Source organism: Manis pentadactyla, chromosome 1, assembly GCF_030020395.1.
Source record: "Manis pentadactyla isolate mManPen7 chromosome 1, mManPen7.hap1, whole genome shotgun sequence".
NCBI classification, from domain to species: Eukaryota; Metazoa; Chordata; class Mammalia; order Pholidota; family Manidae; genus Manis; species Manis pentadactyla.
Genome location: NC_080019.1, coordinates 202,842,976 through 202,870,630, shown reverse-complemented (window position 1 = coordinate 202,870,630; position 27,655 = coordinate 202,842,976). Strand labels below are relative to the sequence as shown.

General features: G+C 38.6%; 1 protein-coding gene across 6 annotated transcripts in view; it reads right to left on the bottom strand.

The window, feature by feature from the left end:
* Positions 1 to 27,655, bottom strand: part of NR2C2 (nuclear receptor subfamily 2 group C member 2) — a 164,987-nt gene that overhangs the window by 33,088 nt on the left and 104,244 nt on the right. For all 6 annotated transcript variants that reach the window (XM_057506284.1, XM_057506298.1, XM_036911456.2 and 3 more), the window contains one exon: positions 10,727 to 10,837. In XM_057506284.1, the coding sequence (XP_057362267.1) occupies positions 10,727 to 10,837 (111 nt within the window). The remainder of the gene's footprint in view (positions 1 to 10,726; positions 10,838 to 27,655) is intronic.

The following is a 27,655-nucleotide window of genomic DNA, read 5'->3' as shown; positions in this document are numbered from 1 at the left end:
CACAGGTACAGCTGGATGGAGAAGTGACAGCACGTGCAGCTGGGTAGAGATGCAAGGCCCGGAGAATAAAGGGTTAGGAATGACTCTCAGGTTTCTAGCCTGAACAGTGGGGTGGTGGAAGGGCAAGGGTTGGTTAGAACTTAGAATTGTTGCTGGCTTGCCAATATGAGATGCCCAAGTAGATAAGTAAACTAACAGACAGATGAGTCTGGGGTTCAGAGAATACTTCTGGTTTCAACGTTACCATGTAAAGAGCTTGGAAGTCATCATTCCAACCTTACTCTCAGAAAATGCTAGGCAAATTGGAAGTCAATGACTTTCCTTGAGCTCATCAGAGAACTTGCAGGGCCAACTCCATCCTGAAGTCTAGCGACAGGTGAAGTTGCCCAGTCTGAGATCTGCTCACCTGGAGCAGAAGCCAAGCTGGCAGGACACTCAAATGGTACCTGGATGAAGTGCTGGAGACTTAGTATGGACCAGCACCGGACTGGGACACTTCTGGGGGGTCACAGTCGTAGGAGGGCCCTTCACACTTCTGTGAGTTTTAGCTCTAGGGATCTCACTTGGTTTTCAAGGTAAAGAGATGAGAAAGATCCCCTCATGGCTCTGGCAGGGGAAGGGGAAGAGTAACTGTTGTAAAATAAACTCAAGAGTGTTCTTTAGAACAAAGGCCTATTTCCCAGGAGAAAAAATTTTACCAGAGTCTTATCCCACCTGGGGAAAGGACATTTCTCAACTCTAGCCTTCCTATATCATCTATGCAGGGATGTGGGAAATTAAGAAACACTCAAGAAAGTCACAGCCCAAGGACACAAGCCTGACATACTGAGATTTTATGATAAGATTGGTATGCTTCCCCTCCCCACATGGTACCACCACACCAACAAAGCTGCAGTGTAACCATGAACCACAGCTGAGAGAGCTTCAAGACACAGGCTCTCCGAGTAGGAATGTCTAGGGAAGTTCAGAAGGATAGGCAAAATTAGAGGAATCTGAAGCCTTTGACAGCTACAGCAAACATCAAACATAGCTCAACTCCTAGGCACAGTAACATAAATCCTCATACTAGAGGCTTAGTTCCTTTTACCTATTATAGCCGATAGTGTATGGTCTTCAACAAAAAATGTATAAGGCATGCCAAAGGCAAGGAGAACACAATCTGAACAGACAAGGCAATGCTATGACACAAATGTTGGGATTATCAGAAAAGGAATTTGAAATAATCATGGTTAATATGTTAAGGTCTCTAAAGGAAAAACAAGACAACATGCATGAACAGATGAGAAATATAAGCAGAGATGGAAATTCTCAGAAAGTAATAAATGTTAGAAATCAAGACCACTCTAACAGAAATGAAGAATGCCTTGATGGGCTCATCAGTACACACCCAAGGAAAGAATCACTGAGCTTGAAGATAAGGCAAAAGGAACCTCCTTAACAAAAAATGCAAAGGGAAAAATGGAGTGGTGGTGGTGGGAACCCAAAACAAAAACAAATGGCCCCAAAACCATGGGACAATTTCAAGATCCAACAAAACGGGAATGCCTGAAGGAGAATGAAGAAGAAGTATCTTAAGTGGTAATAGCCAAGAACTTTCCTAAATTAATGAACACCAAAGCACAGATCCATGAAACTCAGAAAACATCAATAAATACTGAAAAGCTAACATCTAGGCACATCCTATCTGTAAGGCCAAATACAAATTAAAATTTTTATTTTAATTCCCTGTTGAAAAATATGGGAAAAGACTACTCCCCATCTCCCTTTCCTTTTAGGATTTCTCTGTCCTTTTTCATATGTATATAAATCTTTATAATGGTTAGATAAGCCTTCTGCCAGTCTCCACTCAGGAATGCTTTCTCTAAGACCTGGGAGCCATCCTTTTGAACGCATCCAGAGAGAGAGCTCCCTTACCTCCCAGTCCTGTGGGAGAGTTAAAACTTAACTTGGTGGGCACCTTGCCCTCATCTGCAGTAATTCCTGTCATAAACATGTTAAGAAGTTTGTCCTCTTCTTCTTCTTTCCCAATAAAGTCAACCAGCTAACACAGGTAGTCTCCCCAATTTCCAAGATAAAGTTAGTGTAAGGTTGGAGGCACCGGAGGGAGGGGTGAGCACATCGAACACTGATGACGTGTCAAAGTCCCCAGCTGCTGCCCCCTCCTGACCTGAAAAATGTGCCTTAGGCTAGCCAATCCTCATGCCACTGTAAATCTAAGCTCTGTCTCCCCCTACCTTCTTTTTTTAAAATTTATTATTATTTTTTTATTTTGGTATCATTAATCTACAATTACATGAAGGACATTATGTTTACTAGGCTCCCCCCTTCACCAAGTCCCCCCCACATACCCCTTCACAGTCACTGTCCATCAGCATCGCCCTACCTTCTTTAAAAACTTGCTGCCTGCCCTGCTGAGCATGACTTCCCCGGCCTGTGATAGCCAGACCGGAGAACCTCGCCTGGGAATTGCGCTCAAATAAACTGCCTGGCCCTTTGTTGCCTCTCATCACCTGCTTATTTTGGCTAGAATTTGTCTTACAGTTAGGATCTTAAAAACATGTATGCAATGGGATATACCTGCTTCACACTATAAAAAAAAGAAGGGTGACCATTAATATATGATCAAAGAGCCATGGTTTTGCAATGGGGAAAAGATAGCATCTTCAACAACTGGTGTTGGCAAAACTGGACAGCTACATGCAAGGGAATGAAACTGGACTACTGTCTAACTCCATACACAAAAGTAAACTCAAAATGGATCAAAGACCTGAATGTAAGTCATGAAACCATAAAACTCTTAAGAGAAAACAAAGGCAAAAATCCCTTGGGGAATAGAAGCATGAGCAACTTTTTCCTGAACACATCTCCTCAGACAAGGGAAACAAAAAATGAACAAGCAGGACTACGTCTAAATGAAAAGCTTCTGTACAGCAAAGGACACCATCAGTAGAACAAAAAGGCATCCTACAGTAGGGGAGAATATATTCATAAATGACTCATCTGATAAGAGATTAACATCCAAAATATATAAAGAACTCATACATTTCAACATCCAAAAAGCAAATAACCCAATTAAAAAAAAGGGTGGAGGATCTGAACAGACATTCTCCAAAGAAGAAATACAAATGGCCAACAGGCACATGAAAAGTTGCTCCACATCACTAATCATCAGGGAAATACAAATTAAAACCACCATGAGATATCACCTCACACCAGTTAGGATGGCCACTATCCGAAAGTCAAGAAATAACAAATTCCAGCAAGGATGCAGAGAAATGGGAGCCCTCCTACACTGTTGGTGGGAATGTAAATTGGTACAACCATTATGGAAAGCAATATGGAAGTTCCTCAAAAAACTAAAAATAGAAATACCATTTGAACCAGTAATTCCACTTCTAGGAATTTACCCTAAAAAAAAAAAAGTTCCCAATTCGAAGAACTAAACCCTATGTTTATTGCTGCACTAGTTGTGACAGCCAAGATAATGGAAGCAACCTAAGTGTCCATCAACAGATGAATGGATAAAGAAGATGTGGTATTTATACACAATGGAATACTATTCAGTCATAAAAAGAAAAGAAATCCTCCTATTTGCAACAACATGGATGGATCTAGATTATGATCTGTGAAATAAACCAGGCAGAGAAAGACAAATACCAAATAATCTCATTTATTTGTGGAGTATAAAAAAGAAGCAAAACAGAGGGAACAAAATAGCAGTATTCTCATAGACAGTGAGGGGGACTAGTAGTTACCAAGGGGGAGGGTCTGGGGTGGGTGGGTGGCCATGGGGGAAGGGAATAAAGGGGCACAATAATTTGCAATCACAATATAAGCTGGTCACGGGGACAGTAGTACAGCACGGAGAATACAGTTAATGATCCCACAACATCTTACTACACTGATAGATAGTGACTACGCTAGAAGGGTTGAGGATTTATTAATATGGGTAACTGCTGAATCACTGTGTTGCATAATTGAAACCAACAAAGGTTGTGTATCAATGATACTTTAATTAAAAAAAAAAGAGGGTGAACTTTTCTGTCTTTGCAATTTCTTAGAGGATTGCCTGTAATGCACATCACACTGTGGCTTGATGCTTATTCAATAAATAAAACAAAAACAAAAACAAAATACCAAAACCTGTTTTCTGTCTTTCTCCCTTTTTGTCCCTTTGTGGAGAGGCTTTCTGGGTTGACAGAAGATTTTTGTTCTTTTAATTTTATTTCCCCAACATATACAAAGAGCAGAAAACCAAAGACAAAAAGAAAATATTGAATGAAGCTAGAGTGGGGGAAAAGAATTCCACCTTACCTATAGAGAAACGATTAAGGTTTACAGTAGATTTCTCATCAGAAATCATGCAAGCTGTAAGAGAGCTGAACAAAATATTTCAAATGTTTAAAGAAGTAAACCATCAAACTAGAATTAATATTTGACAAAAAGTATCCCTCAAAAGTCAAGTAAGGTTCACTAGTGGGTGAATGGACCAACTGTGGTATATACATACAATGGAATATTATATAGCCATAAAAGAAAAGTACTGATACTTGCTACAAATATGGCTAAATCTTGAAAACATGATAAGTGAAAGAGGTCGACACAAAAGGTCATATATTTTATGATTCCATTTATACAGAATATCCAGAATTATAAATCTACTAGAGACTGAATGCAGAGTGGTGTTTACCAGGGGCCAGATGCAAGTAGGAACAGAGAGAAACTGCTTAATGGGTAAGTGGCTTTATTCTAGACTGATGGAAATGTTCTGGAACTAGATAGAGGTGGAGGTTGTATAACACTGTAAATGTACTAAGTGTCACTGAACTGCTCATTGAAAAATGGTAAATTTTATGTCATATAAACTTCATTTAAAATAATTTTAACTAACAAAAATGTTAAGGAGAAATAAAGACTCTTTCAGACAAACAAAAACAAAGGAAATTCATCACCAGCAGACTGCCCTGTTAAGAAATGTTAAAAGGTTTTCTTTAAGCATAAAGTAAATACTGTACAGACAGGTTTGAAACTTGGATGTACATAAAGAATGGAACACCACAGAAGGGATAAATGAAGGTAAAATGAAATCTTTTTTTTCTTATTCTTAATTGACCTAAAAATAATTATTTAAATTAAGTTACCAACAGTAACAATGTACTGGGTGATTACAGGATGTAGATCAGTGAAATGAATGACAGCAATGTCACAAGGGGTGGGAGAATTGGGAATACTGTATTTTATACATTACATCTGAAATATAACAGAATATTGTCATTTGAAGGTGGACTTAGATTAACTTAAGATGTATACTGTAAACTCTAGGGCAACAACTCAAAACGTGTAAAGAAGTTTATTTGATATGCTAAGAGATGAGATAAAAAGGATCACATGAGTTACTCAATCAAAACCAGAAAAGGCAGAAAAAGAAGTCTCTGGTAACAACTAGAAAACAGTTGCACACATGGTTAATGTTAATCTAAATGTACCCATAATCTCTTTTAATGTGAAAAGTCTACATATACCAAGTAAAAGAGAGAGTCATTTGGATAAAAAAAGAAGACCCAACTATAAACTGTCTATAGGAAACCCTAGACATAGAAAGATTAAAAGTGAAGGGATGGAGAAAATACCATGCAATCACCCACTAGTGAACTCTACTTCACTTTTGAGAGATACTTTTTGTTAAATATAAATTCTAGTTTGATGGAGTAACTGTATTAATTTAATTAAAAGACAAAGTAGACTTCAAGGAAAATATCAGGCACAAAGAGGGGCATAGCATGATGATAAGAGGGTCAATTCCCCCCAAAGACATAACAATCCTAAACATCTATGCACCTAACAACAGAGCATCAAAATACTTGATGCAAAACTGACAGAATTGCCAAGGAGAAAGAGAGATAAACTATTATAGTTGGGGAGATTGCTTCCCTGTCAGCAATGGTGAGATCAAGCAGGCAGATAATCAATAAGGATACAGTTGACCTGACAGCACTACCAACCAAACTTGATACAACCAACATTTATAAAATAATCCACCTAACAACAGCAGAATTTGCATTCCTCTCAAGCTTACACATAATGTTCACTAAGACAGGTCATATTCTGGGCCACACTATATACCTTGGGGGAAAAAAAAGGAATCATGAAGTATGTTCTTAGACCACAGTGGAATTAAACTAGAAATCAATAATAAAGATAGCTAGAAAACTCTCCAATTATTTAGAAATTAAGCCACACATTTTTGAATAACACATGGGTCAAAGAAGAAATCTCAGGTGGTCTGGGCCACAGATAACTATTTGGGAGTCATTTGTATAGAGAGACAATTAAAACCATGGGCTCAGCTTGAGAAAATACAGAGCAGAAAGAGGGTCCAGAATGGAACCCTGAAAACTCCACTGTTCAGCAGACTGGCAGAGAAGGTATAGCTAAGAACTACAGATAATACCATAAAAGTTAGCCTAGAACTATATCCTGTTTTATAAACTAATTCCTATAAATTTTCTGAAATGAATCCTCCTATAAATATATATAGTTAGCTAATTATCTGGAGTATTTCAGAGCAGTGGTTCTGGAGACATCTAGAATTTTAGTATATGTATTTTTACTTGGATCATAAAGCACATTTAATGTAATAAGATCATCATATTAAATTAGACCTAATTTTAAAAAAGCTCATTGGTTGAAAAGTAAATGAGGTAGGAGTACAGGGAAGGGAAAGGAGTACTTTCATATTTATAATCTCATAAAATTTAAGTATTAGCTTAGATACTCAAAAACAAAACAATTTGTTTATTGTAATACATTACATATGAATAACAGAAATGCAAAATTCATACAGCAACAACATATTTTTTACCTAGCAGACTGAAAAAGATTAAAAAGTACACACAACACAATATATAGGTAAGTGTGTAGGGAAATAGGCATTCTCCTATCAGGCTGGTGGAAGAATAAGCTGGCACAATCTCTAAGAAGGCAGTCTGCAAACTACTGTCAAAATCACATATGAACACACAGCTAATATCATACTCAATGGTGAAAAACTGAAAGCTTTTCCTCCAAGATCCAAAAAGAGGATGCACACTCATTACTTTAATTCAACAGCATCGTACCAGAAGTCCTGGCCCTTGCATCAAGCAAGAAAAGAAATAAAAGGCACCCAAATTGGAAAGGAAGAAGTAAAACTGTCACTACTTGAGGGTGACATGATATTATACAAAACCCTGAAGACTCCACCAAGAAAACTGTCAGAACGAATGAATGACTTCACCAAAGTGGCAGGATACAAAGTCAATATATATAAAAATCTGTTGTGCTTCTATACACTAATGATAATCTATAAGAAACAGAAATTATGAAAACAATCTCATTTACAACTTCACCAAAAAGAATAAAATACATAAAATAAATTTAACTAAGGAGGTGAAAGACCTGTACTCTGAACACTGTTTTTAAGACACTGGTGAAAGAATTGAAAGAAAACACAAATACATGAAAAAATGTGCTCATGGACTATAAGAATTAATGGTTGAAATGTCTATACTGCCCAAAGCAATCTACAGATTCAATGTAACCCCCACCAAAATTCCAATGGCATTTTTCACAGAAGTAGAGCAAACAATCCTAAAATGTTTATGGAACCACACAAGATCCTAAATAGCCAAAGCAATCTTGAGAAAGAACAAAGCTAAAGGCATCATGCTCCCTGACTCAAACTGTATGATGAAGCTACAGCAAGCAAAACAGTCTGGCACCAGCCTAAGACCAGACACAGATCAATGGAACAGAGGCTCAGAAATAAACCACACATATATGATCCATTAGTTTATGACAAAGGAGCCAGGAATATACAATGGGGAAAGGATAGTCTCTTCAATAAATGGCGTTGGGAAAACTCAACAGTTAACCTGCGAAAGAATGAAACTGAGCCCCTATCAAATACACAAAAATCAACTGAAAATCAATTGAAGATTTGAACATTAAGACCTGGAATCATAAAACTAGAAGAAAACACAGGCAGTAAGCTCCCTGACGCCAGTCTTGGTGATGATTATTTGGATTTGACACCAAAAGCAAAGGCAACAAAAGCAAAAAATAAACAAGTGGGACTATATCAGTCTAAAAATTAGCTTCTGCATAGCAAGGAATTCATCAACAAAATGAAAAGGCAACTTACTAAATGAGAAAATATTTGCAAATTGTGTGTTTGATAAGGAGTTACTATCCAAATACATAAAGAACTCACACATCTCAGCAAAATGCAAAGTAAGACAAAAAATCACACAACAAACAACCTTATTAAAAAATAGGCAAAGGATCTAAATAGCTGTTTTTCCAAAGAATACAGTTGGCCAGAGGTACATGAAAACATGCTCAACATCCCTAATAATCAGAGAAATACAAATCAAAGACAATGAGTTATCACCTTACACCTGTTAGAACAGCTATTTTTAAAAAAAAAAGCATTGGTGACAATGTGGAGAACAAGGAACCCTTGCACACTCTGCTGGTGGGACTGCCAGCTGGCACAGACTCTGAACAGTTTGTTGGTTCCTCAAAAAATTAGAAATATATCTATCATATGATCCAGCAATTCCACTTCGGGTATTTATCAGAAGAAAGCAAAAAGAACTCAGAAAGATATGTGCACCCGTATGTTTACTACACCATTATTTACAATAGCCAGGACATGGAAACAATCTTAAGTGCTCATTGATGGAAAATGGATAAAGAAGATGATGGAGCAATGGGTAAGATAAAAAGTGGATAAGGATTCCAGACAATATGGAGTATTGCTCACTCATTAAAAATAATGAAATCTTGCCCTGTGACAACATGGATGAACTCTGAGGGCAGTCTGCTAAGTGAAATAAGTTAGAGAAAAGCAATGTGGAACCTCTTTTTCTTTTTTTTTTAGGAGAGCAAGGCAGAGGCTTTTACTTAGAGAGTAGAGAGAAAGTGAGAGGACAGAACTCCTGGCTCAAGCTAGGAGACAAGAGAGCCCCAGGGTGGTACTTTGTTTAGGGGATTTATAGGCGGTTGAGAGACAAAGGGCTAGGGATGTACACCTGCTAAGTGGTCCCAAAATGTTTACCTTTGAATAAACACTAAGTTCCTAATTAGTCTTCTTGGTTATTTACAAGAATTTTACTGCTCTGATTTCCTCCCAGGATAGCAGCTTCCTGGTCTGGGAGGCAACATGGAATCTTAAAAAAAAAAAAAAGGCTCAATACAGAGCACAGATTGGTGGCTGCCAGAAGTGGAGGGGTGGCTGGTGGGCAGGATGGGTGAAGTAAGTCAAAAGGTACAAAATTCCAGTTGTAAAATAAATAACTCATAGGGATATAATGTACAACATGGTGACTAGAGTTAGTAAATACGTGTTGCATATTTGAGACCAGGATACAGTGCATAGAGAGCTCCTTTCCCAGAATCAGGAGAGGTGGCCAGGATCCTAAGATCTGCTACATAAAACTATAAAGGACCCATTTTTAAGTCATAATCAGCAAATAAGAACAAAGTAAAAGAGAAAAAGTATCTAATTATATCAAGTTCCTAATTCTGAGAAACAGTAAAACTTCTTTAATGTTGTGCTCCTTACTGTTCAATTTCCAAACTCAGATAAGTGTTTCCTACTTGGTGTGAAGTTAAAATAATGACAAGTATATGACCTTCTGTATTTATGATAAAATATTATGCAATACAGACACAATAGGAATATAATTTTTAATTTTATTTAATTTTACTTATTATAACTCTTCGATACTTCGTTTATAATAGGTAGTCCATAAAATCACTTTTCAGATGGGGAAGCACTATAGAAAATACCTAGTTACTATTTCACACTGCTCCCTTCTACTGACCTTGAAACAAGCTGCACATGCAAGCAGTCCTTTTACTATTCATTTGACTACCTATCCACCTTGGTATTCTCTCCGACTCATGCTGTATAACTGCTGTTCCTCTCTGCTCATGTTTTTTGGATGGCCTTTTGACTTAGTTTGTTGAGGTAATGATGACTCTTTAATCTGTGTGTCATCAATATATCATCCCTTCCGCCCAGCTTGTTGACCACGATTTTGATACACACACCTTCTTTCTCTTTGTTCAATGGGCCAGAGGCAGGTTCAGACCACTGGGGAAGACTAAACTTCTCGTAAGTGAATACTGATTAGTTAATAATAATAATACTAGTAATAATGGTTATTATATGTAAGTAGTACATACTGAACTGGTATGCATCAGGCACTATTCTAAGCACTTTACAAGCAATAACCCATTGATCCTTCATGATAACTAACCTTATGAGGTAAGTACTAGCATTACATATATATTCTAAATGAAAATGTGAAACATTGAAAAGTTAATTTTCCAAAGTCAAAAAAGCTATAAAGTGGGGCACTGGATTTGACTTCAAGTGGGGACCCATACTCTTTTAACTACCAGGACATATTGGTTCTCAATTTGGAAGCACATAAGTAATGTAGTGGTACTGAATCCCAATAGTCTGAAACAACAGTTTAGACCTCTTTGCATTAAATTAAGTTAGTTCGACAAATGTAAACTTTTTCTTCTTTTATTTTTTAAAGAACAAATGAGATTGTACTGTACTTGATGCTCAAGAAGCACACCTCCTAAGAAAAAAGCCTTAAGCAGGTTTGCTTTTGGAAAGGACTCAGGCAGCCACGGCTGTGGAGCTACATGGGACTGGTGCAGGTACCTGAATGCGCTGAGGTGAGGCTACCGCAGAGTCGGTGGAGATTATCTGGATGCGCGGGGAGGGGCTGGTCATCCCTGGAGATTCCGGCCGAGAGGTCTGTGTACGTGGTACCTGTGGGTGAAAAGTAGGCTGAATCACAAGGGGGCTCAGCAAAATGCCCAGTGGTGGCCTGAGGACCATGCCTCTTGCTTTCCCTGGACTCTGAGTAATAAACTTGTGTATTTGTGGAGGATGGACCCAGCATGACAAAGGAATCAATGAGATACTGCCACAAGATGGCCCAAGAAAACACAATCTTACAGTAGTTGTTTCTAACGCTGAAAATGCAAGGGAAAAAGCAAAGGAATCCTCAGATCCGCTGTGCACAACTTCAGTAAAATAAAAAGCTACCAAATTAACTTTTTAGAGATTACCTTTAGATTTTTTTCACTGTCACCAAAAGCAGCTGTAAAACATTCCTTTAAGATGCTAGTTTCCAAAAGATAGGCTCTCACAACACTGAAGAAGATGGGAAACAGAACCAGGTTTACAGTGAGAACTACTGGGATTAGTCCTTGGCAAAGTCCTGGAAACCTCCCAGCCCCACTGGGATGGGGGTCAGGAAAAGGTCATCAGTAATATAAGGTTCTGGAATTTAGTCAGTACCCACCAAAGGCTAGGTTTAAAGGTCTGAGAGTTCACCTGTGCACCTGAGGTGGGCAGATATTTTTCCTTGCATAAAAGTGTATCATGAATCAATGTTTTGCAAACTTTCCCAAAAAACAGAAGAGGAGGGAACACTTTCCTATTCATTCTATGAAGCCATTATTACTTGATAGCACAACTAGGAAAAGACATCTCAAGAGAAGAAAACTATAGACTAATGTTCCTTATGAATACAGATGTAACAATCCTCAACAGAACACTAGAAAGCTGAATCCGGAAGCATATAAAGGATTATACACCATGACTAAGTAGGATTTACCCCTGGGATGCAGGTTTGGTTCAACATATGAATCAGACAACGTAATACACTATATTGAAAGAACACAGGACAAAAGCCACATCAACTCAATTATCTCAATTGACACAGAAAAAGCATTTGACAAAAATCTAACACCCTTTCATAATAAAATCATTCAATAAACTTAGAAGGTAAGTTTTTAACCTGATAAGGAGTATTTATTTATAAATACTCATAGCTAATAAAATACTTACTGGTGAAAGACTCACAGCTTTCTCCCTAAGGTCAGGAACTGAAAAGAAATGTCCACTTTCACCCACCATGCCTACTTGACATAGTACTGGAGGTTATACCAGGGCAATTAAGCCAGAAAAAGAAACAAAAGCATCCAGATTTGGAAAGAAAGAACTATGTGCAGATGACATGATCTTATATGCAGGAAATCCTAAACAAATCCACCAAAAAACTCAGAGCTAGTAATAAGTGAGTCCCAAGATTATAGGATACAAGATCAACATCTAAGAACCAACTGTATTTCTACACATTAAGAAAGAGCCATCAGAAAATGAATTAGGGAAATAATCCCACTAACTAACCACAGCAACAAAACCAAGAAAATACTTGGGAATACATTTAATTAAAGTGTGACTTATACACTGAAAACTACAAAACACTACGGAAAGAAATTAAAGATCTACATAATACAAAGACATCTATGTCGACGGATCTGAAGAATTAATATTGTTAAGATGTCAATATTACTCGAATTTACCTAGATTTAACGTAAAGTTCCAGATGGTTTTATGGCACAAATTGACAAGGTGATTCTAAAATTCGTAAGGATATGCAAGGAACCCAGAATAGGCAAAACAATCTTAAAAAAGAACAAAGTTGGAGGACTCACACTTCCTCATTTCAAAACTTACTACAAAAGCTACAGTAATCAAGATGGTGTGACACTGGTACGAAGACAGCTATAAATATCAATAAAATTAAGACCCCAGGAATAAACCCTTGTAATATATGGTCAAACAATTTTCCACAAAGGTGGAAAATTCAGTGGGGAAAGAATAATCCTTCCAACAAATGGTGATGAGACAACTGGACACAACATGCAGGAGAATGAAACTGGACCTCCCACCCCCACACTATACAGAAATTAACATGAGAGAGGATTCTGGGAAAATGGTAGAGTAGGATTTACGAGGAATTTATCTTTCCACCTTGCCATAAACTGCACTGGTAGAATCTGTCTGATGTAATCATTTTGGAACTCTGGAATCAATTGTAGGCCTGCAACTTCCAACTGAAGGCTTGGACAATAAATTTTTAATTGTGGTTAATTTCAATAAATTTCAGGTCTTAGAACAGCAGCAGCTACCCATCCCCCACCTCCACCACAAAGCAGGCAGCTCTGCACATGTTCCTGAACAGCATGCACATGGCTTGTGGGAACATGGGTAGGCAAAAATGACCCCTGCCCTCCAAATATTGGGGATCTGTGCTCCAATTGCTGATTGCTGCTTCTGATCAAGGAGGTGATCAAAGAGTGTAGCCATTGTTGTAAGCCCCTCCATCTCCGGCTGAAGTGACCTCTAGGGGACTTAAAGGGCCAGACTGTTTCTCCCCACCTCCCATTTTTCTCTTCTGGGAGCCAGACTTTGAAGACTAGGACATTCAAAAGCAACAGCCTATACAGGGAAAATCAGAAAGTGAGTGCACAGGGAAAGAAACAGGTTTAGAAAAGACCTTAGAAGACGTTAAGTTGACGTATCAGGATAACCCCTGGTACAGAGACAGCCTCAGTACTTCAAAAGGCCCTCAGTAACAAGAACAGCATTATTGTAGGAAAGGGGGAGAACCTTACTTTGAGTTACCACATTATTAGATTCAAATGTAATTTTCAAAAACAAAAACTACAAAGAACAGGAAAGTAAAAGTCATTCAAAAAAAATAATGAACAGAAATTATCCCTGAAATTGGTCTGATGTCAGCTCTATCAGAAGAAGACTTTAAAACAACTGTCTGGAAGACACTCAGAGAACTAAAGGAAGATGTTTAAGAAGTCAGAAAATGATATATGAATAAACTGGAAATATAAATAAAGAGAAAACCTAAAAAGAAACCAAAAATAAATTCTGAAACTGAAAAGTAAAATAACTGAAATGAAAAATTCACTAGAGGGATTCAAAGGCAGACTTCAGCAAGCAGGAGAGACTGCTAAGTTTTAGATAGAACAATGAAAATGATCAAGTCTGAGGAACATAAAAAAGAAGGAAAAGTGACCAGTGCTTAAGAGGCCTGAGGACACCAACATATGCACCACGGAGTCCACAAGGAGAGGAGAGAGGGACAGAAAGTACACCTGAAGAGTAAAAACTCCCAGATTTGATGGAAGATATGGATATAAATATATAAGAAGCTCAACAGCTCCAAGGAACTCAAAGACACATTATAATGAGACTTTCAAAAGACAAAGAGAGAATCCTGAAGCAGCAAGAGAATCATCACATAAAGGGATCCTCAATTAGATTAGCTGCATATTTCTCATCAGAAACTTAGGACGCCAGAAGACAATGGGCTGATATATTCAAGTGTTCAAAGAGAAAAGCTGTCAACCAAGAATCCTACACCTGACAAAACTGCCCTTCAAAAGTGATGGAGAAATCAGAACATTCCCAGAAAAACAGAAGCTGAACGAGTTTCTAATCACTAGAGTTGGCCTGTAAGAAATGTTCAAGGGAGTCCTGCAAGATGAAATGAAAGGACACTAGATAAAATTTACAGCTGACTAGAATAATAAAGATTTAAGTAAGGGTAAATAAACGGGCAATTAGAAAAGTTAGAGGTGGAGTTTGGAGTAGGAAGGGGAAAAAGATGGTGACATGAGAAGTGAGGCAGAAACCTCCTCCCAAAACCACATTTAACATCAAAATATAGCAAACAGAACTAATCCTGAAAGAGTGACCGAAAGACTGGAAAACAGACTGCATATATATCTGGGGAAAAGAGAAGACCTCACAGAAAAGGGTAAAGAAGCAAAGCCACGACGATACAGTGGGACCCAAGCTCTCCTGCCACCCCAGCTCACAGACAGGAGGAAGAGAAACAGAGCAGGTAGGGAGTAGAAGTCCTGGACTGCTAAAGACCCAGCCCTGGAGATCTGCTTGGGGAGCACGAACCCACATTACACAGTGCTTTGGAGATTAGTGTGGTTGGAAAGCAAAGACAGGCAGAATACATGGAGAGACTGAAACTCTAGCCAACTGGGGAGAACAGGTACCCACAACTGGCCGCTCCAGTTTGAAAGACTTCCCAAAAGTGAGACAGGTGCTAAAGGGGCAAGGATTACACAGAGCTAGCTGCTCAGGAGAAAGGACAGGTGGACAAATTCATCCCGGCACACTCAGCCCAGCAGGCTGGGAACTTTCAGGAACTTCAGATACTCAATCTCCCTGGCTGGCAATGCAGGGCCGAGGCCCCCACTGTGGTTTGCAGCCAGCTGTTCCTTCCGCCCCACAGGCACGGTTCACAAACCTGCTGCCCCCGCCATCATGCCAGGCCAGCTGGAGAGCAGCCCTGCCTACACTAAAGGGACGTAACACAGAGGCTCCTTCCTGCATGCTCAGCCCACTGGACCTGGTAGCGGAGGCCAGCACTGTAGCCAAGAAGCAGGAAAGAGCTCTTTCCTCCCATCAGGTGCTGATGCCATGCACCTGTGACCCAGGCCATCACTCCAGGTGCTGGGAAGCTCCAGAGAGTAGAGCTTCTGGGCACTACAGGGCGCTGCCTACACAATGTCATTATTCCATAGGAATCACTAGAATGAAACAGCAAAAAAATTTTGTAAAAACAAAAACTCAAACACCAGAAAGAGGGCTAAGTGAAATTGAAGTCACCAATCTTGATAAAGACTTCAAAATAAAAATCATAAACATGCTCACGAAGCTACAAAAAAATATTTTAAGATTTCAGGGAAGACTTCAAGAAAGAGACAGAAACTTTGAAAAACACAGTATCTGAAATTTAACATAAAATGGAGAATTTAAAAGTAGATTAGATGAGGTAGAGAAGATGGTAAATGAAATAGAAACAGGAAAACAAAGAAGCTGAGGCACAGCGAGAAAAAAGAATCTCTAGGAATGAAAGAATAAGAGAACTGTGCAACCAATCCAAACAGAACAATATTCACATTATAGGGATACCAGAAGAAAAAGAGAGAAAAAAAAGCAGTAGAGAGTCTCTTTGAGGAAATAATTGCTGAAAACTTCCCCAATCTGGGGAAGGAAACAGTCTCTTGGGTCATGGAAGTGCAGTGATCTCCCAAAACAAGGGACCGAAGGAAGACAACACCAAGACATATAATAATTGAAATGGCAAAGATCAAGGACAAGGACAGAGTATTAAAAGCAGCCAGAGAGCAAAAAAAGATCACGTATAGGGGAAAGTCCATCAGGTATCTCAAACCTTACAGGCCAAAAGGGAGTGGCATAATATATTTAATGCAATGAAACACAAGGGCCTCAAACCAAGAATACACTACCCAGCAAGATTATCATTTAAATTTGAAGCAGGTATTAAGTAATTTCCAGATAAGCAAAAGTTGAGGGAATTTACCTCCCACCAACCATCTCTGCAGTGTATTTTAAAGGGACTGCTATAGACAGAAATGTTCCTAAGGTTAAATAGATGTCACTAGAGAAAATAAAACCACAGTAAAGGAAGTGGACCAATTAATTACTATGCAAATGCAAAATGAAATCAACTACCCCCAAAGTCAATCAAGGGATAGACAAAGTACAGAATATGACACCTAATATATAAAGAGTGGTGGAGGAAGAAGACAGGAGAAACAAAAGAACCTTTAGATTGTATTTGAAATAGCATAATAAGCAAGTTATTTTAGAGTGTTAGATAGTAAGGAAGCTTCCCTTGAACCTTTGGTAACCACAAATCTAAAGCCTGCAAATGGCAATAAATACATATCTACTGATAATCACCTGAAATGAAAATGGACTGAATGCACCAATCAAAAGACAGACTTACAGAATGCATAAAAAAAAGACCCATCTATATGCTGCCTACAACAGATTCACTTCAAACCCAGACATACACAGACTAAAAGTGAAGGGATGGAAAGATATTTCATGCAAATAGTAGGGAGAAAAAAGCAGGAGTAGCAGTACTTAGAAAAAATAGATTTCAAAACAAAGAAAGTAACATAAGACAAAGATAAATACATAATAATTGTAATATATAACGATAAAGGGGTCAGTCCAACAAGAGGATATAACTGTCGTAAATAGCTATACACCCAACATGAGAGCACCTACGTATGTGAAACAAATACTAACAGAATTAAAGGGGGAAATAGAATACAATGCATTCATTTTAGGAGACTTCAACACACCATTCACTCCAAAGGACAGATAAACCATACAGAAAATAAGTAAGGAGACAGAGGCACTGAACAATGCATTAGAACAGGCGGACCTAACAGACATCTACAGAACATTCTACCCAAAAGCAACAAGATACACATTCTTTTCCAGTGCACATGGAACATTTTCCAGAATAGACCGCATACTAGGCCACAAAAACAGCCTCAGTGAATTAAAAAAGACCACAAAGCTATGAAACTAGAAATAAATTATGCAAAGAAAACAAAAAGCCCACAGACACATGGAGGTTTAACAACATGCTCCTAAATAACGAATGGATCAATGACCAAATAAAAAAGAGATCAAGCAATATATGGAGACAAATGACAACAACTTAACAGCCCAAAACCTGTTGGATGCAGCAAAGGAAGTTCTAAGAAGAAGGTACTTTGTAATACAGGCTTGCCTCAAGAAACAAAAACAATCCCAAATGAACAGTCTAAACTCACAACTAAAGAAACTAGAAAAAGAAGAACAAATGAGGCCCAAAGTCAGCAGAAGGAGGGACATAATAAAGATCAAAGCAAAAATAAATAAAATTGAGAAGCATAAAACAATAGAATCAATGAAACTAAGAGCTGGCTCTTTAAGAAAATAAAGAAAATAGATAAACCCCTAGCCAGACTTATCAAGAAAAAAAGAGAGTCTACACACATAAACAGAATCAGAACTGAGAAAGGAAAAATCACTACAGACACCACAAATATATAAAGACTTATTAGAGAATACCATGAAAAACTGTATGCTAACAAACTGGATAATCCAGGAGAAATGGACAACATTCCAGAAAAACACAACCTTCCAAGACTGACCCAGAAAGAAACAGAAAATCAGAACAAATTACCAGCCACAAAATTGATTTGTTAATCAAAAAACTACCTAAGAACAAAACTCCTGGACCAGATGCCTTCACCGCTGAATTTTATCAAACATTTAGAAAGACCTCTAATACCCATCTTCCTTAATGTCTTCCAAAACAAAGATGAGGAGGGAATCCTGCCAAACTCATTCTAGGAGGTCAATGTCACTCTAATACCAAAACCAGACAAAGACACCACAGCAAAAGAAAATTACAGACCAATATCCCTGATGAATATAGATGCAAAAATACTCAACAAAATATTAGCAAACCAAATTCAAAAATACATAAAAAACATTTTCCATCATGATCAAGTAGGATTTATTCCAGGGATGCAAGGACAGTACAATATTAGAAAATACATCAACAAACAGGAGGACTGAAATCACAAAAGCATCTCCATAGATGCTGAAAAAGCATTCAACAAAATTCAACATTCACTCATGATAAAAACTCTCAACAAAATGGGTATAGAGGGCAATCACCTCAACATAATAAAGGCCATATATGAGAAACCCAAAGCCAACATCATACTTAACAGCAAAAAGCTGAAAGTTTTACCTTTAAGATCAGGAACAAGACAAGGATGCACACTCTCCCCACTTTTATTCAACATAGTACAGGAGGTCCTAATCATGGCAATCAGACAACACAAAGAAAGAAAAGGCATCCAGATTGGCAAGGAAGAAGTGAAACTGTTACTGTTTGCAGATGACATCATGTTGTACATAAAAAATCCTAAAGAACCTACCCCAAAACTACTAGAACTAATAGCTGAATTCAGCAAAGTTCAAGGATACAAAATTAATACAAAGAACTCTGTTCCATTCCTATGTAATAACAATGAACTAGGAGAAACGGAAATCAGGTAAACAATTACATTTACAATTGCATCAAAAAGCATAAAATACCTAGGAAAAATCCTAACCAAGGAGGTGAAAGACCTATACCCTGAAAACTACAAGACAGTCATGAGAGAAATTAAAGACACCAATAAATGGAAATACATCCCATGCTAATGGATAGGAAGAATTAATATGGTCAAAATGGCCATCCTGCCTAAAGCAATCTACAGATTCAATGCAATCCCTACCAGAATACCAAAAGCATTCTTCAACAAACTAGAACAAATAGTTCTAAAATTCATGTGGAACCACAATAGATCCCGAATAGCCAAAGCAATCCTGAGAAGGAAGAATAAAACTGGGAGAATTATGCTCCCCGACTTCAAACTCTACTACAAAGCCACAATAATCAAGACAATTTGGTACTGTCACAAGAACAGACCTGTAGACCAGTGGAACAGAATAGAGTCCAGATATAAACCCAAACATCTATGGTCAATTAATAAAGGATAAAGGAGCCATGGACATGCAATGGGGAAATGACAGTCTCTTCAACAACTGGTGTTGGTAAAACTGGGCAGCTACATGCAACAGAGGGAAACTGGATCACTGTCTAACTCCATAGACAAAAGCAAACTCGAAATGGATTAAAGACCTGAATGTAAGTCATGAAACCATAAAACTCTTAGAAGAAAACAAGCAAAAATCTCTTGAAGATAAACATGAGCAACTTTTTCGTGAACACATCTCCTCCAGCAAAGGAACCCAAAGCAAAAATGAACAAATGGGACTACATCAAACTAAAAAGCTTCTCTACAGCAAAAGACACCATCAGTACAACAAAAAGGCATCCTACAGTATGGGAGAATATATTCATAAATGACATATCTAACAAGGGGTTAACATCCAAAATATATAAAGAACTCACACTCCTCAACATCCAAAAAGCAAATAACCCAATTTAAAAAAGGGCAGAGGACATGAACAGACACTTCTTCAAAGAAGAAATTCAGATGGCCAGGAGGCAAATGAAAAGATGCTGCACATTGCCGTTATCAGGGAAATGCAAATTAAAACCACAATGAGATATCACCTCACACCAGTTAGGATGGCCAACATCTGAAAGGAACAACAAATGCTGGTGAGAATGTGGAGAAAGGGGAACTCTCCTACGCTGTGGAGGTTCCTCAAAAAAAAAACCTAAAAACAGCAATATCATTTGACCCAGGAATTCCACTCCTAGGAATTTACCCAAAGAAAACAAGATCCCAGATTCAAAAAGACATATGCACCCCTATGCTTATCGCTGCACTATTTACAATAGTGAAGATATGGAAGCAACCCAAATGTTCATCAGTAGACGAATGGATGAGGAAGATGTGGTACATATTTACAATGGATTATTATTCAGCCATAAGAAAACAAATCCTACCATTTCCAACAACGTGGATGGAGCTAGAGGGTATTATGCTCAGTGAAATCAGCCAGGCGGATAAAGACAAGTACCAAATGATTTCACTCATTTGTGGAGTGTAAGAACAAAGCAAAAGTGAAGGAACAAAACAGCAGCATGCTCCCAGACTCCAAGAAGGGACTAGTGGTTACAAAAGGGGAGGGCAGGTGGGAAGGGAGGGAGGAAGAAGGGCATTGAGGGATATTATGACTGGCACACATAGTGTGTGGGGAGGGGTCACAGGGAAGACAATGTAGCACAGAGAAGACAAGTAGTGACTCTGTGGCATCTTACTATGCTGATGGACAGTGACTCCAATAGGGTGTGTGTGGGGGTTAATATGGGTGAATGTAGTAACCACAATATTGCTTATGTGATACCTTCATAGGAATGTATATCAATACTACCTTATTAAAAATAAATTAATAAAAATAATAAACAAACAAACAAATAAGTAAATAAATAAGAGAGAAACAATTTTAAAATGGGCCAAGGAGTTGAATAGAAATCCCCCCATCCCAAAGATATATGAATAACCAACATAGAAATCAAAACCACAATGAGATACCACTAGGATGACTACAATCAAAATGACAGATGATGATAAATGTTGGTAAGGATGTGGAAAAATTGGAACTCTCATCCTTTGCTGGCAGGAATACAGAATGTAACAGTGGCTTTGGAAAACAGTCTGGTCAGTCTTCAAAGGTAAACACAGAATTGCCATATAAACCAACAATTCTACTCCTAAGTATATATACTCAAGAGAAAGGCAAACATATATCCACACAAAAACTTGTAAAGAAATGTTCACATCAGCATTATTCATAATAGCTCATAAATAGAAACAACTCAAGAAAAAGGAATGAAGTACTGTGTAAGTCCGGGGAGAGGAAATACTGGGGCAAAATACCTCTAAAAATCTAAATCAGTCAAAGAGAGAAATAAAGTTTAAAACCCATTTATTGCTTACAAACTGCAGTCCTGCACCATCTCTCTCCCCTGCTCTGGAAGAAGCAAACAAGCAAGCCAGCCCCTACCCTTAACCGCTCAGGTTCAGACACGCCCTCAGTTGCCCAGGTAATTATACACTGAGATGGAGATGAACTTCTCTCTACCCCTGAGGATATTCAAATGAACCAAAGCTAGGGTAGATATTCTGGAAATAATACAATTTTACTCACATACTGATATATGCTACAATATTAAGTCAGTCATAAAAGACCATATATTTATGATGCTATTTAAATAAAATGCCCAGAATAGGCATATCCATAGGGACAGAGAGGAAATTAGTGGTTGCCAGGAACTGGGTATGGGAGAAGGGAGAATAACTGCCAGCAGGGACAGTTTCTTTTTGGGTTGATGAAAATGTTTGGAACTAGACACTGGTGATGGTTGTACAACCTTGTGAATGTAACAAAAACCGCTAAACTGTACACTTCAAAAGGGTGAATTTTATATTAAGTGAATTATACCTCAATTTTATAAAGCATATCATAATTAATTGCTGGGTAGTTGTAAAAAGATTTTTTCTTTTCTAAGAATTAATGTTATCAACAAAAAGTCACCTTAATAAGGAAAACAGAATCCCGTATTCTCATACTAATGTTTAGTTTACAAAATGCTTTACATAAACTAGTTTTCTCTTGGCTTAAGAGATAGGCATGATAGGCATAAACCATTTTAGAGAAGGTGTTATGAAGCTCAAATCCTGCAGAATTTATCTCCCAGCATCCATGTATGCATTATTTGCTAGCTCTGTGTATGTGTAATTAAGAAGAAATGGCTGGCTAGCCATTTTACCACAGCATACTAATTAAATCTTTACTTAATAATGAACATTTAGAATATTGGTTGAGTCTTTTATTGCTCTGCAAGTTAATATTTCAGGTATCTGGAATTCTTAACTGATAGAATAATACACTGACTCTCTGATTTAGATATTTACATTATCTACAGAAATTTTAAAGCCATCAGTATAATTTGAACACCAAACAGACAGAACTAGAATCAGGCAGAACTGGGCTCTGAATCATATACTGTCAACCTCAACAAGTCACTTAAATCCAGTTTTTTCAAATGCAACATGGGTATAGTACTTCTATTTTTTGAGACTGATGAGAGGGTTAATATGTAATATGTTAAGTATTAATTCCATTCAGCCCATAATAGCTATTAATACTATCCAAACCTCCTGAAAAATTTTCTGAAGACTGAGTTATAAACACCATATATTTATTACACATGACTAATTATACCACTGAGGCTCTCCTTGAACAGAAATTTTAAAAAATATATTAAGAATCAAGAGGTAAAAGAAATACATTAAACCCTACCTCACATCTTATACAAAAATAAGAAAACACATAAATATAAATCTTTGTGACCCTGGATTAGGCAACAATTTCTTAGCCATCACACTTAAAGAATAAGAGAAAAAGTAGCTTGAAATGGTTTTTGTCAAAATGAAAAACTTCTGTGCTTCAAAGGATACTATAAAGTGAAAAGACACCCAGAGAATGGGAGAAATTTGCAAACCATATATTTGATAAGCAACTTGTACTGTGAATATATAAAGAACCCTTATAATCCAGTAATAAAAATACTAAAAACAATTTTAACAAATGGGCAAAGGAATTGAACAGACATTTCTCCAAAGAAGATATACAAATGGCCTATAAGCCCATGAAAACTGCACATTTGTAGTTATTATAGAAATGCAAATTAAAACCACATTAAGATACCACCACTTCACAAGGATAAAAAGTGTTGTTGGCAAGGATGTGGAGAACCTGGAACTCTCATACACTCCTGGTGGGAATACAGAATAGCACAGACACTTTGGAAGACCAGTGTCAGTTCTTTGAGTATTTAAACAGAGAATGTATGATTCAATAATTCCACTTGTAGGTATATACCAGAGAAATGAAAACAAAGTTCACACAAAACTTGTACATGAATGTTCAGAGCAGCATTATTTCTAATAGCCAAAAAGTAGGAGAAAAAAAAATCCACCAACTGATGAATAAACAAAATGTGGTATATACATATGGTGGAATATTATTCAGCCATGAAAATAAAGGACATACTGATTCATGCTACACTGAGGATGAACCTTGAAAACACGCTGAATGAAAGAAGCCAGACATAAAAGGATACATATTATGTGATTCCATTTATAGGAAAAGTCCAGAATAGGTAGATCTATAAAAAGACAAAGTAAAGTAGTTGCCTATCTATGGCTGCAGAAATAGGGAAATTGGGGGTAGGTATGTGATACCTAAGGGGTGAAAGGGTTTCTTTGGGATAAAGAAAATGTTCTGAACTAGACAGTGGGGATGGCTGCACAACCTTATGAAAACTTTAAAAGCTACAGAATTATACACTGTAGGTATGTGAATTGTTATCTCTATAGAGCTCTTAAAATTTTTTTTTTTTTAATGAAAGAATAAAGAATTTGACCCATGGTATAAGAAGCCAGGATAGAGGCCACCTTTAGGGAAGAAGCTGGGGGCAGCGATTAGGAGGCAGCAGGAAATTCTATTCTCTCTCTTAACCTGGGTGGTGGTTATGTGGGAATATTGTCTGTGTGATAATTCATTGTGTTACACACTTATGAACTGTGAACTTATGTACACTATAGTAAAAAGTTTATCTGAAAGAAAAGCAATATTCAAAAAGTATTTCTCAGGGACTCAAAGAGGTTTTCTCAGTCAGTCAGCTAGAGACCCTTGTCCATGCTTCACTTGAACCTGTTGAGCACTGATTGTTCGCCACCCTGGAGCTGTGTGCTGGGTGTGCAGAGCAAGCAGAAGTGGCCCTACCTTGGAGCATCTCTGCAGGAGGATGGACAACTACAGAGAAAGCATGGAATGTGTACCAAGACTGTCACTTGCCAGCTTTGCAATCTGCCTGAGCTAGTTTAAGGTCCCTGGATTCTGGTTCCCTCACCTGTAAGAGATACACTTGTAAATTTTATGATTCCTTTTGTATGAGAGGCAAAGGCCTCTACAAATTTGCCTTAGAGGAGGCATGGGTCATGCTGGCAGTGGGCTCCCTGTAGTAATAAATTTAGATTGGGTAAACAGCCTTAAATATCCCTGGGATTCAGCAGAGTGACAGAATAATGGATAAATATTTGGATCCCCTATTCCAGTGGCCTTCAGAGAGGTGTGTTCTAAACCCAGGGCAGTTTACATACGATCTGGCTTGAAGGCAAAGTGATGCCATGATGCGACTTCTTGCAAATTCTTGAAGTAACATGAATTTAAAGCCTAACATAATGAAGACATCAATGTAGGAAATCTTTTTTTCCAGAAGCATTTTGTTGACTTTTTATCATGATGTTAAATGATAAGCAAGCACTCTGTTAAGAGAACAAAAAAATACTAGTTGTATTTCTGACTAATGGAAGCATCTCCTTTCCATCTTTTCCTGTCTCCCTGTTCAGTGCCTGATGTCAATCCTGGTCTATTTTCAACTCCTTCAATTTGCTCAATGTGCAAAGGACAGGATCCTTTAGTTCACAAAGAAGTATAAATGCCTTAGGTGTGCATTTATAAACATCGAGGTGTGCATTACAGCCTAGCCAGAGCACTTGCATTTTGACAGGGAACTGCTGGTCTAAGGACTTCATTAAACCACGAGAAAGCAGGGTGTGAAAGTATGTTTGGACACAGGTCTTCTTGGGCATGGTCTCTGACTCACACTTAAAGGGTATAACCAGCTGTGTCATTTCACACCTTTGCTAAAGTTGACTGTACCTGCCTAATACACAAATGTTTACTGGCTAAAGAGTTTAATGAAAGCTTGGCTCCTCTGGCCAGTCTTTCCTGAGGGCTTAGGTTGGTACACATGTCCTGCTCTGGGTTTCCAGAGATCCTATATCTTAGCACTGGGCACTTATTGTAACTGTCTTTTTTACTCTACCTTCAAGGGCAGGAGGGATACTTCCTGTCTCCTCTTACTCCCAAAAGCCAGGCATATATTAGAACCACAGTGATTGTTTAATGAATGAACACTTCTTAAGTCTGGGTATGAGTAAAATGTCTGTTTTAAAGTCCTTAATCCTGGGACTCTACCTAGATCTTTCTTTGTTTACTCTTGTATCTGTCTGCTACTCAGACATCCTGGAGGTACCACACAATACTTGCCTTGGCAATTTATTTCATAAAGCAAGGAGTGCTGGCTTCTACTGACATACAGAGATTTAGGAGGCTAATGGGAAAGTCCATTCATTTTCACCCTGGAGTGATAACCTACTCTAGGATGACATTGCCTCAGCAGTATTTTTTTTAGAATATTATTCTTAGGAAAAATTTCTGTGGTTTACATGCAGTCATTTCCTAAAAGATGAACATCTACACTGAAGAGAATGCCCACAGCATTGCGCTAAGAAGCAAATATTAAAGAGTTTCTGGGGCTTTTTTGCCCCCTCCTGGCATGAGCCAGGAGCTCTGTCCTCTTGCTTTATCTCTAAATAAAAGCCTCTCACTTGCTCTCTTACTTTGAGTGATTGAGAGGTTCATTCTTCAACTCTGGGAATAAGAACCCTGGCATTATTTTTGGGGGCTCGTCCAGGATAACTTTGGAGGTGTGTATCAGCAATTAAGCCTCCTTTTTCTTTTACTCTCCTTATACAAGGAAGCAGTCTATGGCACTCAAAATCAGGCGCTCATCAGCCACTTAAATGTGATTAGCCAGGCTGCTGATCTCAAAGTCTCAAGCGACAGGTTCCCCTGCATTTCCCTCAGTGGATCCCCATCTCCCTTGAGAGCTGGGAAGGTCAACTGAGCCGTGGGCAACTGCGAGAATCTAGGCGAGGCTACACTTCAGCGGCTTCTCAAAGGTCCGCCTGTCTGGAATCAGACCCTGAGAGCCCGACTGGGTATCCATGAGGAGTGTCTCTCTTTGTCTTTCTGACTTCCAGCCTGCTTTTTCAGGCCACTCTGGCCTTTGAGTGAGGCAGGGCACTCTTTATTTTCTTTACATGCTCTATGTGTGTCTCTAACTTCATCAATTTCATGGAACCTGATGCTCACCACCGCAAGGTAGGAGATCTATGCTTCATTTTTATTCCTGATTAAATGCTATAATTTTTATCTCATAAAAATGTATCTGGGCATCCGTTAGCAACTTAAAAGACAATTCGCGTTGAGTAGAGATTCAAGATGGTGGTGGGAGAGGTGAGATGGAGAACTCCCAAAACCACAAATACTACAAAAATATAGTTAATTAATACAACTAACCCTAAAACAGCAAAAAGAAAGAAGGCTGAATGAGACCACATACAGACCACGAGAACAGAGGAGACCTCACGAAACACAGTAACATATGAAAGCCTTAATCTGGCGAGACCCAAGCCATTCCCCCACCACAGCTCACCGGAGGAAGAGAAATGGAGTGGGGAGGGGGTGGAAGCCTAGAACTGCTGAATACCTAGCCCTGGAGGTCGGCTTTGGGAGCAGAAACATATATTGTGTGGTGCTCTGGACATTGGTGAGCTTGGACAGGCGGAGTGCTTGAGAGACTGAGATTCCAGCCGTTTGTGCAGGAGGGGATCCACAGTTGGCTGCTCTGTGTCAGAGGAAAGGCAGGCAGTCTGAGAGGTTCCTAGCAGTGAGAGGGCTGCTGAAGGGGCGGGGTTTGCATGGAGTTTGCACGGGGGAGGGGAGAGCTGGCCAAGGTTGTCTGGGCATGCTCGGCCCAGCTGATTGGGAATTTTGAGGAGCTTCAGGCGCTCCATCCCCCTGGCTGCCTGCTCAGTTCCGAGGACACCCTCTGTGAAATGCGGCCTGCTGTGCCTTCCTACTAGCCTGCCAGCACTGGTCTGGAATCCGGTTAAGTCACTGTTGGTGTCAGGACAGCCACAGGGAGGCCCTGCCTACAAAAGCTAGAGATGCAAAGCACAGAGGCTTACACATGTGTGCTTGGCCCACTGGCTCTGACACTGGAGACAGGCACTGCAGACGGGAATCAGGAAACAGATCTTTCCTCCCCCCAGGCACTAGCTCCACTCCCCTATGACCCCCAACATCACTCTAGGGGCTGAGCAGCTCGAGACTGGAGCTTCTGGGCACTAGTGGGCACCACACAGAAATATGTAAATTCAAAAGAACATGGTTCAGACCAAAATCTAACAGACCCCAGAAAAAGGGCCAAATGAAACTGAACTCACTAATCTTCCTGAAAGAGAGTTCAAACTAAAAATTATAAACATGCTTATGGAAGTACAGAAAAATATTCAGGAACTCAGGAATGAATTTAAAACGGAGATTCAATCATTAAGAAATTCCATATCTGAAATGAAACATACAATGCAGGGATTTAAAAGCAGATTAGATGTAGGAGAAGAGACGGTAAATGAAACAGAAATTAGAGAAGAG